Here is a 14736-nt window from a genome sequence, read left to right as displayed (position 1 = left end):
CATCTTTGAAAGCATCCCCAAGTCTGTGCAGTGGTCTGCCTCTCTTTCTACACCCTCTGTGAGCTTCAGAGTAAAGCACACTCTTTGGGATCCTGTAATGCGGCATTCACTTGACATGTCCAAGACCACCTGAGTTTTTTCTTACTGATCAACATTCCCCAAAATGACATACCGGCACAATTTAACACTTCCACATTTCACCCTGTCTCGCCATCTTATTCGAAGAATTTTATGCAAGCATCTGATTTGAAAAACTGTTTAATCTTTTGGTATGTTTGGCATAAGTCGTGCATGATTCTGTGCCATGTAGAAGACTAGAAATAGCACAGGTCTCATCAACACAGATTTTCACTTTAGCTGACAATTTGTTGTTGTTCCAGGCTCCATCTTGCAAAAGGCCAAAGTTCCTGACTGCTTTGCCAATTCTACTAGTGAGCCCAGCCTAATTATCTACATTGCTGGTAACAGTAGAGCCAAGGTAGCAAAATTGCTTGGCTTTAACATCTGGGACAGGGAGGTAAAGAACCCTAGAACAGGGAGCACAGAGGATAAAATGGGGGTAGTTTTGTGGATACGTTTGGAAACAGGTGTTATTGGGAATACTCAGGAGCCCTGGCCCTAGCTCATCGTAACGTTTTGACTTTGTACAGGCCTGACCCAAAGCCCCTTGAAATCAATGGGAGTCTTTCCATTGACTTCAGGGGGATTTAGATCAGGCCCTTATTTCCTAAAAAAAACGCAAACACCGTTCGTTCCGAAAGTGAAAGTCTGCAGGGCCATTTCTTAGATAAAGTCAAACTATTTCCTGTGTCATGAACACTGCAGATTAAGTTCTACAACTGCAGCCATCTCTTGCTCAGGCCAGCAGCCTGCCAGGGACTCAGACACACTTGGGAAAGTCAGGTATAGTAACATCATTAAATCCTTACTCTTCATTATCTTAATTACAGACACTTCTGCTGCATTTATCTCTAGACAACAGGTTAGACGATGATACAAATCTGCCTGCAGTTACACCTGTCCAGTACCTGTGGAACCGAGGGGGAGGGTGGGCCAGTGGATAAGGCAGCTGACTTGGAGCGAGGAGACCAAGGCTTTCCTCCCAGCTCTGCCCCTGGCCCGCTGGGTGTGACAATGGGCAAGTCACTCTACCTCGCTTTCTTCTACCAGCCTTTGTCTGCTCTAGATTGTAAGATTTTGGGGATTGGCACAGCCTCCCTATGGACAGCCCCTAGCACAACGGGGCCACAATCTGGGTTGGGAGCTCTGGGCATGTTTGTTATGCAGATTGTAATATCAGAGGGTAGAATCTGGGGGGTGTACAGACTGAAAAGTCCAATATTTTCTGTTGAGTTGATTTTAGAGCTTTAACTTGTTATAAAATTATAAAAGCTTTTGGGATGGGGAAACTACGGAAATGTTTTAAAACCCTCTGCAGTGAAAACAAAAAAAATCTGCTTATTGTCTCACATGTACATCATAAAAGACATTGACCACAACTGTTTCCGTAGAGTGCAAACATCCCTGATTATTTGTTGTAAAGATCCATCCTCTACTGACACAACTACACTGAATTTTTGCGGACTCTCCACCATAGATTTCTTTATAGACCCTCTCGACGAGCCACCTAAACCTGGATCTACCTACCCCACCTGGCCCCAACCAGCTGCATCTGGATCCCCACCCCACTGAGCCCTCTCACAACCAGAGTAAGAGCTGGCTCACTTTGGAGCAAAATCACTGAGAGCCGTCCCACATCTTTTTACCAGAACAGATTTATATCTGTTATTTTCCTCTGTCAGGGGCTCTGTAGTTTTTACGCTGATGTAGCTGGTCAGGGCCACCGCTACATCCCCTCCCGCCATACACATGGCTGACCTTAACCCCGCTGAAATTAGGACTTCAAAACTCCTCTCCAGACATACCCATGCGTGCAAATGTAAACTGGGGAATGTTCCCGCTATTGTGGGGAACTTTCCTGGCTTCTGCACTACCCCTGGAATCGGTTGGCGAAAGGATAAGTCCCCACCCCAGCTCCCTTTACCCAGAGGCCTGCCTGACCTCAGGGACTCCTCTTCCACTCTCCTGTGTGGCAGAGTCCTCATAACCCCAACAAGGCTGGGCCCAGGACTCCTGGGGGAAGTAACCCCCCCATCTTGTGGTGGTCACTTAGGACAGGAGCTAGGGTGGCCCCGCTCCGGGGTGCTGTCTCCCGTACCCATTGAGCACTGCATTCAGTTCAAACTACATACAATTTAATAAACAGCAGCAGCAAGAGAAATAAGGGAAAATGGGAAAGGTGAAACAAGGAACCCACGCTGTAGGCATGGGGAAACCACAAACAGCGTCTCTGGGACATAAGGGAAGTTCACAGTCTGTTCTTCACACATCCCAGGCCTCCCTCCCAGGCCCTGGGTGTGCAGGTCAGATCCCTGCTCTGGCAGTGGCCACACGCCCACAGAGTCTAGGTGGCAGGACCCTTCTCCCCAGCATTGGCTCCCCTGTCGGGTTCGTGTTTCCCTGCTGAGTGCAGCTTGCAAGGGATCTGGTCGGGTGATGTATCCCTGCACTCCCCCGTCCCCCCGGCTCTCCCAGCCACTCACTGCACTCAGCTGCAGTGTTAGAGGTGACACAGCCGGCACCCGCTAGCCTGGCTCTGGGCCCGCGGCTCCTCACTACAGCTAAGCCCTGGATCCTCATCGGGGCAACTGGTCTGCGCTGCCCCAGCTCTGCCCCCAGCCCAGCTCTGGCTGCAGCTCTCTCCTTAGCTCTGCCCTACTCTGTCCCTGGCAGCTCCAGCTCACACCCGGTCCCTGGGCTCCTGAGTCCCTCATTGGCCTGCCTGCCCTGTCAATCAGGCTGACCTGGAGCATTGGCCTCTCCCATTGGCCCTGGGGACTGTCAGCCTCAGGATCCTAATTTCTTCTCCGCTCTTCCCCTTTCTCCTGGTATTGGCAGAGGGTCAACCAAAAAACCCCACTGAGTTTCACTAAGGGACCATCTCAGTTCAGTGGTGAAGGCACTCGGCCAGGTTTATTGTCGCCAAAGCATGGCCCTAGCTTCCACTAGTAACTTCAGGGACACTAACATACGAATGTGTGTGACAATGAACCAGCTCAGTCAGTGCCTGGGACGCTGCCCCCTCAGCTGGACAAAGGTGCCCCTCCTATGGCTTCTCCTTTTATACATTAACACAGACAAGTTACAGATTTCACTCCAGATGTGGATGGTTACCGGCCTTATCCTGGTACCTGCTAATTCGACCAAAACATCCCCATCCATTATCCTGTCATCCCATCCTTATCTTACTCAGATCGGCATGTCCCTGTACCATCTCCTCGGAATATGTTCACGCCATTACTTGAGAACTCTGGGTGTCCTGTACCAACATCTCCAGTCAGGACTGTGCTTACTTGGTTTTAGCCAATACCTGGTGTGTTGCTATATTGCCCAGGCCAGGCCTACTCTGGTTCACAGCCTTTGGTTCACACTGTTAGTTACGCCTAGGGCTCTAGCAAGGCCTATTTCATGCTTCCATGCCGAGGCAAGATTACATTAAGGGGAAGAAAATCCTGTAACAGAAGGAACATTTATCCACATTTTAGTGATATTTTACTGAATTTCTAGGGGCAGGTGTGATGCTCCCCTCTAGTGTTATCTGGACTTGTGATCTACTAGGTCACTCCAATCCTCAGCTCTGGGAGCCAGACTTACCTTGCGCTTCTGTGAGAACCCCCACTCCTGGGCTGTTCATGCACAGCCTCTGGCATGTAAACTGTTTGGATTGTGCAACTGAATGACACTAGCCAATATCTCCGCTCCCAGACCCAACCCTAGGAACCTCCGTCTTGCAGCGTCCAGTTATGCCAGCAGGAAGCTGCAAGCTTATATGAGTTCATCAATTTAACAAAGAAATTGACATGCACCAGGCTTGTTATCCCAAGGGGAGTCTCTGACACGCTTCAAACCGAACGCACTGCTTCAGGTAGAAGAAACAAACAAATTTATTAACTACAAAGATAGATTTTAAGTGATTATAAGTCAAAGCACAACAGTTTGGATTTGTTCAAATGAAATAAAAGCAAAACGCATTCTAAGCTGCTCTTAATACTTTCAGTGCCCTTACAAACTTAGATGCTTCTCACCACAGGCTGGCTGGTTGCCCTTCAAGCAGGCTCTCCCCTTTGATTAGCACTTCAGTCGCTTGGTGGTGGTGTCTGTAGATGGAGGTGGAAGAGAGAGGAAGAGTATGGTAAACGTCTCTCCCTTTTATCATGTTCTTTCTTCCCTCTTGGCTTTGCACACTCCCCCTTCAGACTCAGATGAGCATTACCTCATTGCAATCCCAAACTGACCAAAGGAAGGGGGTGATTCACTTGAGAGTCCAACAGATCCTTTGTTGCTGCCGAGGCCAGTGTCCCTTGTTCCTGTGAGGCTGGGCTGGGTTTGTTCCATACATGCCCTGATGAAGTGTGAACTGCCCCTCTGCTCTTGGAAAGTTTTTGTCTGGGCCTGTTTAAAGCCATGAGGACACATTTTCAGCCTCATAACTATATACATGAAATTATAACCTATAACAATAACGCTCAGTGCATCTTTAGCCTTATGAAGACACCCAACATGACAAACTTTGCATTAGATACCACACAATCATTTTACAAGGATGAACATGGGGGTGCTGGGTGTTTTCCCGAGGTACAGAGTGTATGAGCAGGGCCTGGTGAAATCTACAGTGTTTTCCCGTCAGCCCTAGAGAAGATGTGTGAAAAAGTAACACAGTCTGGAATTGTATTCAGTATTTTGCAGAGCCTTCAACTCTCCTACAAACCCCAGGCGAAGTTATAGCCAACGGAGTCTTTGGAGAGCAACTCCATTACTGGTTCTACAGGAAGATAGCTGAGACAGAGAGAGGAAATGTGTAAAAAAATCAGTCTGAGGTTCAGAAAAGCACACAAATGGGGTTTTACAGTGGAAAGGTGGTGTTCTCTCCTTGAGAATCAGGCATTTATTTGGACTTACATTCAAAAGGGGATCCTGCCTTAAAAAAGAAAACATGAAGCACTGAGAATGTGGCTGTATCCCCCCAAATGTGTCAAAGCTCAGATATATTTTGGTGTAACCCTTCTGCCAGGCAAAGCCAGCAGCAACCAGGGCCCGGTTCATTGTCTAGGGGTTCCTTTCTATCGATACAACAGAGAACCGGTGCAAGCCCCCACCCAGTAACCTGGGAAAATTACACACCACCCCGGGCACCTCTGAGAGGCAAGCACGGAGTCTGAGCATACAAAAGAAACTTTTAATAAAAGGAGGGAAGTAACTTGGTGTTAATTTGGGAAAATGCCACAAACAGGGTTCATAAACATAAACCATGAGCAACAGATCCACCCCCAAGTAAGTTGGGCAGTGATCTTTCCCCCTCAAGTTCTTAAGTCCAGCAACTCAAAAATCCCTATCCCATGCCCGACTCTTCTCTGCACCCCATTCAGAGTTGCTGACCTTGGTCAGTGCAGACCAAGGGTTCAGAGGTGCATCTGCAGAGTTCACCTCCCACCCTGGGTGGAGTGGGGGGTATAGAGGTACCTTATTCACTCCGCTGCTCAGGCACTCGCTCGCTGACCCTCTCTGCCAGCCACCCTGCTGGCCACTCGCTCTGCTCACCGCCTCACCAGCCACTCGTTCACAAGCCAACTGCTAGTCACATTCTGCTGCCACCTGCCTCTCTGCTGTGACCTCTGCACCTCAGTATCTTAGTGATGCTCAGCTCTCTGCAGGCTGGGCAGAGACACTGCCCCATCTCAAGCGATTTCAGCTCTCAGTAATTTTTAGCTCTTAGCAGGTTGGGCAGAAACACAGTCCTACCACAACTTATTTCTGCTCTGATTGAGCATTTAAAAAAAAACAAAAGAGGCTCCTAATGAAGCCTATTTAGCTCTTTCTTTGAGCTGTGGGAAGGAAAGGGTCAAAACAATCTGGGGACTCCTAGGGAGAATCCGCACACCTCCTGGCTGGGACAGCTGTCCCCACTCCTCTTACTTTCACAGGGCTCTGCGTTTGAGCCCCTGGCTTAACAAAGTTCTTTCATCTGAGGATGACCCCCTCATTTGGGACAGGTAAGCACAGTCCTGCTTCCCTGTATTACAATAATGCGACCAATATTGGTAACAGCATTTCACTACCCCTGCATTCAGTTTTAATTTTTTTAATTAAAGCTAATGTTAGTCACAGGTTAAGAAAAGAGTGTCTGTACATCTGGGTATACTGCTTAGATTATCCACAAATACAAAGTTTGTTTTTAAAGTTGTAAGATACATACAGTGCATAATCAGCAATAACCTAAATTAAGGTGAATAAATTTAAGAATACAGTTTATTAGCATCCAAGTATTTGGGTACATCACTCATGAAAAGTTATTCAGAGTGTCGGTTGTGGAAGGCAAATATAGCAATGAGTGAAGATTGTCCCTCAGTAATTGAGAACTTAGTGTAGGTTGTCCATTTAGAAAATACAATCCATGAGGAATGTATTTTAGTTACTTTCCCCACTGATTTATAACCCAACCCTAGCCAAAGTTGATAATTTTGAGCAACAGCGTTCTATCTAAGCAGAGTAGGTGTCTAAGCAGAGTAGCTGTGTTTATGTAAATACAGTTTTCTCCGGAAGTTTCTCCCCTCCCAGCTAGCTGTCAGGGAAGAAGTCAGCAGACCCTGCTTACATTGGCAGTGTCAAACTACAATGGAAGATCCATTTCAAACGAAGATGCATCACCTGGCCCATTGTTATTAAAAGAAATATGAAATGTGTTCAGATTCATTTTCTACCCACCTGGCAGGGGAGGGATGGCATTTCCAGGTGTTCAGTGGAAGTCCCATCCTTCCCTGGAAACACCCCAAGCCTGTTGCTTCCCACTCCTGGCCCTACCTCTGCTTTCCCTGAACAAGACACTGCCACTCCCTAGTCCCCATGTCACTGGTTCTCCCCCAGGGTCCAGACTCCAAATTCCAATGCCTGGATCCCTTTCCCTGGCCAGAAAATCAACCCCCAAAGACCCAAGTCCCCACCATACCCTCTAAACCAGGGATCGGCTCAGCAGGCAAAGAGGAGAGGCAAGCAGGGGAGTTTTTCAGGGCGTAGCCATGGATCTGGTGCATGGAGGTAAAGGGACTTGGTAAGTTGCATGCTGGTCTGTTTGCTGTTTGTCTCCATGTAGCTAGGGTTTGGGTCCCTGACCTGGCCAGGTGACCATGGCCTGTGTTTGTGTCTCTGAGAGGGGCCATATGATTGTGACCGGATCAGCCCTGGTGTTTGACATCTGAGTCATTGATCACCCCGTTAGCCACAGGGCAGAACTAAGCAGCGAGGCACAGAGTGTATAAGGTAGTTGCCAAGCAAACACTTGACCAGGCACTTGGGTGAGGTACTGAAATATTGAGCTATGTCATTATTTTAGCCACATTCCCTAGGATCAACAGACCTGCCTGACCGCTGGTTTCTGTGTATTGTGCTGTGTAACGGCACTTACAAGTAAACACAGCAGCACTACGGATCATATTTCTAACTCCCAAAGGCTTTTAGGGAAATGTGATCACCATGAAGTGAAAGCAGGATTTCCCCACAACTACTCCCCTCCCCCCAGCTGAGAACTGTATTTCAGGATCAAACCCACCTCCGTTACGGCTGGGCTGCAGTCTGGGAGATTACCAATTCCCACCTGGGAAATCCTAGTTACTGAATGTGGAACAATGGATCACGGTGAAACAATCGGGAGGATGTTTAGGTTTGGTGTGTTCTTTCCCCCCAAATCTCCACTGATTTTCCTGATGGATTTTCCTGCAGCTGCACAGGGATGTTGGAACCATGATGAAGCCTCTGCTGATCCCCTTGACATACTTCTGTCTTCACACCTGGCTGGGAATCCCTCAGGTAAACTCTTGAGCTTTGCCAGTGAAGCACTCTGTGTTTTCTTGTGTTTCTGCTCAAGACTATGCAGGCACCCACACTGCCTTAGACCTACAGACATGTAGGGCTGGAAGGGATCTTGAGAGGTCATCTAGTGCAGGGTTGTGGGCTGAGACCAGCCTGGACAGGTGTTTGTCTAATCAGGGCCCCACAACCCCTTCCGCAGTGGCTGGTAGGGGAACCCCGGCCCTCCCACAAAACTGGGTTCCAGTCCAGGGACCCTCTGAGCAGCAGCCAAGGTCTGTTCCGTCAGACTCCTTGCTGCTGCCTCCCTTGACATCTTCCTACCACAGCCCTTTTACAGCCCGCACAGCCTCCCCTGGCTCACCCTTCTTTCAGGGCTGGGCTCGCAGGACTCCCCCGTGGAATCCCCCAACACAATCCCAAACCAAAAGAACAAAATTAAACTAATTTCTGCCTGGCTCAGGCTTCCTCCCCACCCTGCGGGAGCCTTCCTGTTCCCCTCAGGTCTCTCCACTCTTTACTGCCAGGAGAGGGACTGCCGAGGTCTTCCCCCTCTCCCTGCAGCCCCTCAAACTCCAGTCCAAACGACCCCTAGGCCTGGTTAACCAGTGTGGGGTTTATACAACCCACCACAACAGTGTTGCCGTCCTCCATGTGCATTCGGGGGTTGGATCTTAGATGGAACCTTCCCACGGGCACCGCCAGCCTTGGAGCATGCAGTGCATGGCAGGCATATGGAGATGGCAACCCACTGACTCCCTCTGAGGTAAATGGGGGTAGTTTCTAGATATTCCTGTGGGAGTGGATTGGGATCTCAGTCCCTCCTAGCGCCCTCCCTTCTATGTCCCTTGTTCCCCTTGCTTTGTCTTTCCTATTGATGTATCCCTTCCTGCCTTTCTTCCTAACCCTACATCTGCCCACAATATATTTATTACACTAACATAGACCCCAGTAAACTAAAAACACCTCTGTCATGGGTACATGGTTCTCTGGTCTCTGAGTGCATCCCTTCGGGTGTCAGGCCTTGTGCCTTTACCCTCCTGGGCAGGAATCCTGTGATTCTCCCACTCTCAGACGGGGCCCTGGGCTGAGGTACCTGTGTGTCCATCGTGCTTACCCAGCAGCTCCGGCTGAGTTCAGGTCCCTGCGGTTCATCCCTTCGGGAGTCGGGGCGCAGTGTAGTATCTGCTGACACCAAAGAAGTGTTGTTCATTTTACTGTGGGAACAAATCGTTTAGAGAAACCGGATTTTAAAACAACCCACAGTCCACACTCACATCAGTCTTACCTAAAGGGCTACCATCCCCTGGGGCTAATGTAGGCAGGCTCTCTGCACCCCAGCTGGACCTGTCTTTGAGCCTGGCTCCCTTGAACAACTCCCTCTCCCCTCTTAACTAAGGGTTTCTTGTTAAACCTGACACAGATTTTCTGATCCCCTGCATTCCCAGACCTCTTGTATCCATCCCTGCTTCTTTTCCCCAGGAACCAGGGCAACGGACAGTATTAATCAATTACTACAGGGCAGCTACAAACGCATCACACCCACCCCGCTCCTCCCTCCCAAAAAAATCGAGGCGCCAATGTGACATTTGCCAAGCAACACACTGAGGATTCTGCTTGTGTGTCCCATCCCTTTCTCCCACCTTTCCTCTGTCTTGGGGCAGAGGCCATCTTCCAGTGTGTTTGTACTGGGCCGAGCACAACAGGGCCCTGATCCTGGGTGGGACCTTTAGATGCTATTGTAACACAAATGCTAATGTGACCGTACGTTTCCTTTATTCTCCCAGGCAAAATGTCAGGTGGAGCTGAGCATGATGGATGACGCTTTTGATGACCAATATCTAGCATGTGCTGAAGAAATGGATGGAATTGCACCTGGACTGCTAGAAAAAGAAAAGTCCATGTCCTCACTGTTTAGCAGGGTGTGGGAAAACTCAGAAAAAAAATGGGAACTTGTAAAGAAAAAGATTTCTCTGCCCATAGGCTTTAAAGATGAGCATGGAAGAGCCATTATAGCCTACACTGACAATGACTTTCACAGTGAGTTGAATGCGGCAGTCAGAGGGGCTGGGACATCTCGAGCTCATTACATGGCCAGTTTCCATTTCAAAGCCTTTCATTATTATTTGACAAGAGCTTCACAGCTCTTACGAGGGAGGTGTGATATGATGTACAAAAGGACAGTGTACCGAGGGGTTTCTGTCAGACTTCAGCACACGGGATCAGGTCACATTAGGTTTGGATACTTTGCCTCTTCGTCTTTTGATATAGGAGTAGCTAAGAAATTTGGCATGGACACATTGCTCACCATTCACACTTGCTCTGGTGTTGAGATCAGGGCCTTCTCATGCATTCAGGAGGAGGAAGAAGTATTAATCCCAGTCCATGAGATATTCAATGTGTCCCGAAGACAAGGGAGTAACCGCTTTGTCCTCCGGAGCACAAACCGGACCTGCAGCCATTTTAACTGTGCATACCTGGGTGGTGAGTACTGGGCTGAACATGAGAAATATCTGTGTAGGGCTATTTGCTGTGGAGAATTTGAAAACCCCACTTCAGGGAGAGCTGATGAGAGGGACGCTGACTTGGGGACTTGCCACCAGGACCAGGGGAGACAGGCTGCCACGACTCTTGCTGCTAGGGAGGACCTCGGGCTGGGGAGGGTGGACACTGGGTCCCAAGCGCTCACTTAGGAAAGAGAAGGTGCCCAGATGCCTAGACACCCACGACACCAGGTGTCCTGCTTTGAGCAAGGGGTTGGACTAAATGACCTCCTGAGGTCTCTTCCAACCTTAATCTTCTATGATTCTATGACACCCTGGCAATGGGAGCACTAGGAAGACAGGTGTAGGCCCCAAAACACTGTGAGTCTTCAACACACACATGTCTCGTACAGAGTCCACAAGAGCCGTGGCAGAGCAGCTGTGGCTCCTCAGACACAGCACAGCAAATCCACAGGCTGTGGAAAAGGGAGCAGTCAGGCGGCATCGTGTGCAGATGGCACATTATTTAGGGCAGTCAGGACTAGGGATGACGGTGAGGAACTTCAGAGAGATCTAACCAAGTTGGGTGAATGGGCAACACAAGATCCGGTGAAATTCACTGACACACATTCAAGGTAATGCACATTGTGAGGAATAATTTCCCTGGATTGTTAATGAGCTGCATCAACTCAGAAGGAAACCCGGCCATCATTGTGGAGAGTTCAGTGCAAATCTCAATGAAAACCTCTGTTCAATGTGCTGCTAGGTCTATAAAGGAAACATAAATGCTTGCAAGCATAAGGAATGATGGGATGGAGAATAATGTAAAAATATTATAACAGCATTATATGAACCCATGGGAATTAACTATTTATATAGACAGAATCTCCACAGTTATGTTACATAGGGTAAAAAATTGTTTTTAAAAGAGCAATAAACCCTTAGGCCTGAGGTCATAAGGCAGTCACTAATTGCCAGGGTTGGGGAAGTAATTTCCTGTATGCGTAGGTAATTCCACTCCAGGGTTTCTTACAGCTTCACCTGATGCAGCTGGGCCTGACCTCAATCAGGGACAGGACACCAGGCTAGATGTAGCCTGTTGGCGGGATCCAGTCTGACAATTACTATGTTTCTCTGGAAATAGTAGAATGGAGTTGAAAATTCTACCTGAGGTCACATTTCATTGATCCTCTCTGTTTGTACCATAGGAGAGAAGAACCAAATGTGTGTTGACAACTCTGGTAAGAAAGAAACATTTTGTTTTCATTGATTTGACCATAACTTCCCCTCTGTATTTAGGGGCAGGGCCAAGACCAACCCCACCAGGCAAACATGTCATACACAGGGAAACAACTTGAGAAAAAAGTGGGGTGAACTGCACGTTCTGTCCATTTATCCAGGTTCTCGTATGGAGCTCATGACTCGTATCTGAGCACCTTCACGTCTGACTCAATTCCAGGCACAGTTGATTTCAGAAAATAAATGTAAGGAAAATAACCCCTTAGAGCACTAATGATTCAACTTCATTGTTCTGAACTAAAGGCTGAACACACATCCCCTCACCCAACACCACAAGTGTGTCTCTATCTCTCTCCTCTCATAACTAGACCCATTCTGTCCCCAGTGGGGCGACATCCTCCCAAAGGACGAAACAGGACTATTTTACCAGAGCTCGGAAAAATCTCAACAAAATATTTTCTCGTTGGAATTTGAAAATTTGTCAAACTCTAAACCTTTTGCAGAGACTTTGATTTTGACACTGTTCTGTCAGAACGTTGCCTGGGTTCTGGCCAGCTCACCCGCCTGGCTCCTTGGCAGCTTGGCTGGTGGGCTGCCTAAGAGTCATTGACCCCAGGACTTCCAGTGCCCCCGACTCTGGGACAGCCTGCTTGGTGGACTGTCCCAGAGTTGATGCTCCCTTCTCTTGTGTGGAGAATTTCAAAATTTGGGTTTTTTTTATTCCATGTCAGAACAAAAGCAAATTTTGAAATATCAAAATCCTCCATGAAATGGAATGACTCTTCTCTGCCCAGCTCCACATTTTCCCTAAAGCCAATAAAAAAAAACAAGCCCAAAACAGAAATGGTGTTACTGGTGTCTGCAGCCAGTCTTTCATAGACTCATGTCTTTTATTCATAACTGGTCTGGAATACACTTAGGTGGCAGACAACAAGCTCCAAATCAGAGCCTCTGGGACTGGCTTGGGTGAAACGTGCTCACTAATGATTGATACCAAAGGAACAAGCAGGCTGAGGAGGGAGGAAGCCGGTGAAATATCTCACCAGTGAGGTGAATGTCCCAGGGAAATCCCAGGATGGGGTGTCCTGCAGAGGGGAAATGGATTAATGTTGTCCCTCTGGCATAAACAGATTCCAGTAGCTGTTGGGAAGGGTACCGGTGTCCAGCTTTAAAGATCTCTGTCAGTGTGAAATAATTTCCTATCACTTCTTTGATCTGCTTTTTCCTATCAACAGCTACTAGAGGCGGCATCGCCTTCCCCAGTGTTCTGAGCCATTTACTGTTTGGAGGATCCATCATCCTGGTTCATGTTGCTGCTCTGAAGCGGTTTGCTGGTTTCTCAATTGTCGTATTTGTGTTACTCACTTTTTCCCTCTAACACAAATCATGGTGATGGGATTTGCCAGATCCAAAGCCGTCCTGCTATTCTGCCAGCGTTCCAAAGGGGAAACCAGAAACATGGAGGGCGTGTCTCTGGTACCTGCTTGGGCAAGCTTTGATAATACGTTATCGATGAGTAGATCGAATTGAAAGCTCATAGTTCTATTCAAGGTGGGATTTGTCTTACAATGGTAAAGCTACAAATTGGTGCCTGTTATATAAATAATTACTTGTATTGCTGTCATGCTAGTACTTTTGTACTGACTTTTGATGACTTCAGTAAAAGACTTTTCAGAAATGAACTAAGTCGGAGTATTTTCATGAATACTTTTGACAGATTTAATCTGGGTCTCAACCAGGTGAAACTGTAACAGCGCAGTTTGTGGGGTCCCATGTCTATATCTCTCAGTCACTTTCATATCAAATTTGCTCAGAAGATTATATTTCTAACTGGAGAGCTCAGGGGCCCAATGCTGGGCTAGTTTACCCACCTGCATGCCCACTGACTGTCCTGGGATTGCATGCTCAGAACTCCCATGCATGAGAACGATGCTTCACAAATCAATTAACGCCAACAAATAGGTTCTTACCAGAGCTACCCCAATCTTGTTGGGTCCTCTTGGCTGAAACACAAGCAGAACGTTTCAGGTAACTGCAATCTGGTGGGATGTTCAGCCTCAGTCTGAGCTCTCCAGGGACAAACTCTGGTGAGCCTGGCCATGGGAGCTCACCCTGCCTAGACACGGCACTGCAAGTCAATGGGGTTACAATCGAGGAATATTGGAATTAGCACAATCTAGTTGATGGGTCAGACTTTAAAAATAGAGCCAGATTCTTGGAGAGAAATGCCAAGTGCTTCCAGCCAACGAACGACTAACTGCGTTGGGCACCTACGCTGCACTTAAAGATCTCTTGGCATTTTCATGATAAACCGTCGGCTCCTCTCCAGCAGGGATTCTCAGCAGTGTGCCACCTGATGGAATGTTCCATTGTCCCGGGGGGATAAAGGGAATTTGGACGCAGACATCTTAGTTTTCTTAGGAATAGAGCAAGAGTCAGGCTAACTCTAACTCTAATAACGCGAGACTTTAAGGCAGGGCCTGGGCGAGTGGGAAGCGAGTGGGAAAACTGTAAGAGATGCTGTTTTGACCTTGTGTTAGATAAGAATGGAATGCAGACTGTAGCAGGAACTGCTGAGAAAAGTAAGATATCAGGAAGGAATATGTATAAACTTTATGGGGGGAGGGATAGCTCAGTGGTTTGAGCATTGGCCTGCTAAACCCAGGGTTGTGAGTTCAATCCTTGAGAGGGCCATTTAGGGATCGGGGGCAAAAATTGGGGATTGGTCCTGCTTTGAGCAGGGGGTTGGACTAGATGACCTCCTGAGGTCCCTTCCAACCCTGATATTCTATGATTCTAGATGCAGCAGTTGATCATTATTGTATGTAACAAAAGGTATAAATGCTTGCCCTAACTATTTATCTGGCGGAGACCTGCCTAGGAAGGGGGAATCCCTGTCCGTGCGCACTCTCCCCTTTGCAATTGCTTGAGAATAAAAAGGGTCTCTGATGTTGCTGACAAACGCAGAGTGAGGACTTCCACACAGGATAACAAAGTCCAACTAATAAAAGTCTAATGTCCTCACAAAACCTCTTTGGCCCCGATTCTGGGCCCCATTATCTTCGTACATTTCCCTCAGGGTGCTCAGTTGGCC

General features: G+C 48.0%; 1 protein-coding gene across 1 annotated transcript; it reads left to right on the top strand.

Moving 5' to 3' along the window:
• The first annotated feature begins 835 nt into the window (after nucleotides 1–835).
• LOC125631477 (ecto-ADP-ribosyltransferase 5) lies at nucleotides 836–13296 on the top strand. The gene is made up of 5 exons (XM_048838245.2): nucleotides 836–903; nucleotides 7834–7920; nucleotides 9708–10404; nucleotides 11612–11644; nucleotides 12878–13296. The coding sequence occupies exons 2-5, from the start codon at nucleotides 7855–7857 to the stop codon at nucleotides 13018–13020; spliced, it is 939 nt and encodes a 312-aa protein (XP_048694202.2). The 5' UTR covers nucleotides 836–903; nucleotides 7834–7854; the 3' UTR covers nucleotides 13021–13296.
• The last annotated feature ends 1440 nt before the right edge of the window (nucleotides 13297–14736 follow it).

This window comes from Caretta caretta, chromosome 1 (assembly GCF_965140235.1).
Source record: "Caretta caretta isolate rCarCar2 chromosome 1, rCarCar1.hap1, whole genome shotgun sequence".
In the NCBI taxonomy this organism is placed as follows: domain Eukaryota; kingdom Metazoa; phylum Chordata; order Testudines; family Cheloniidae; genus Caretta; species Caretta caretta.
This window is presented reverse-complemented; position numbering and strand designations above follow the sequence as displayed.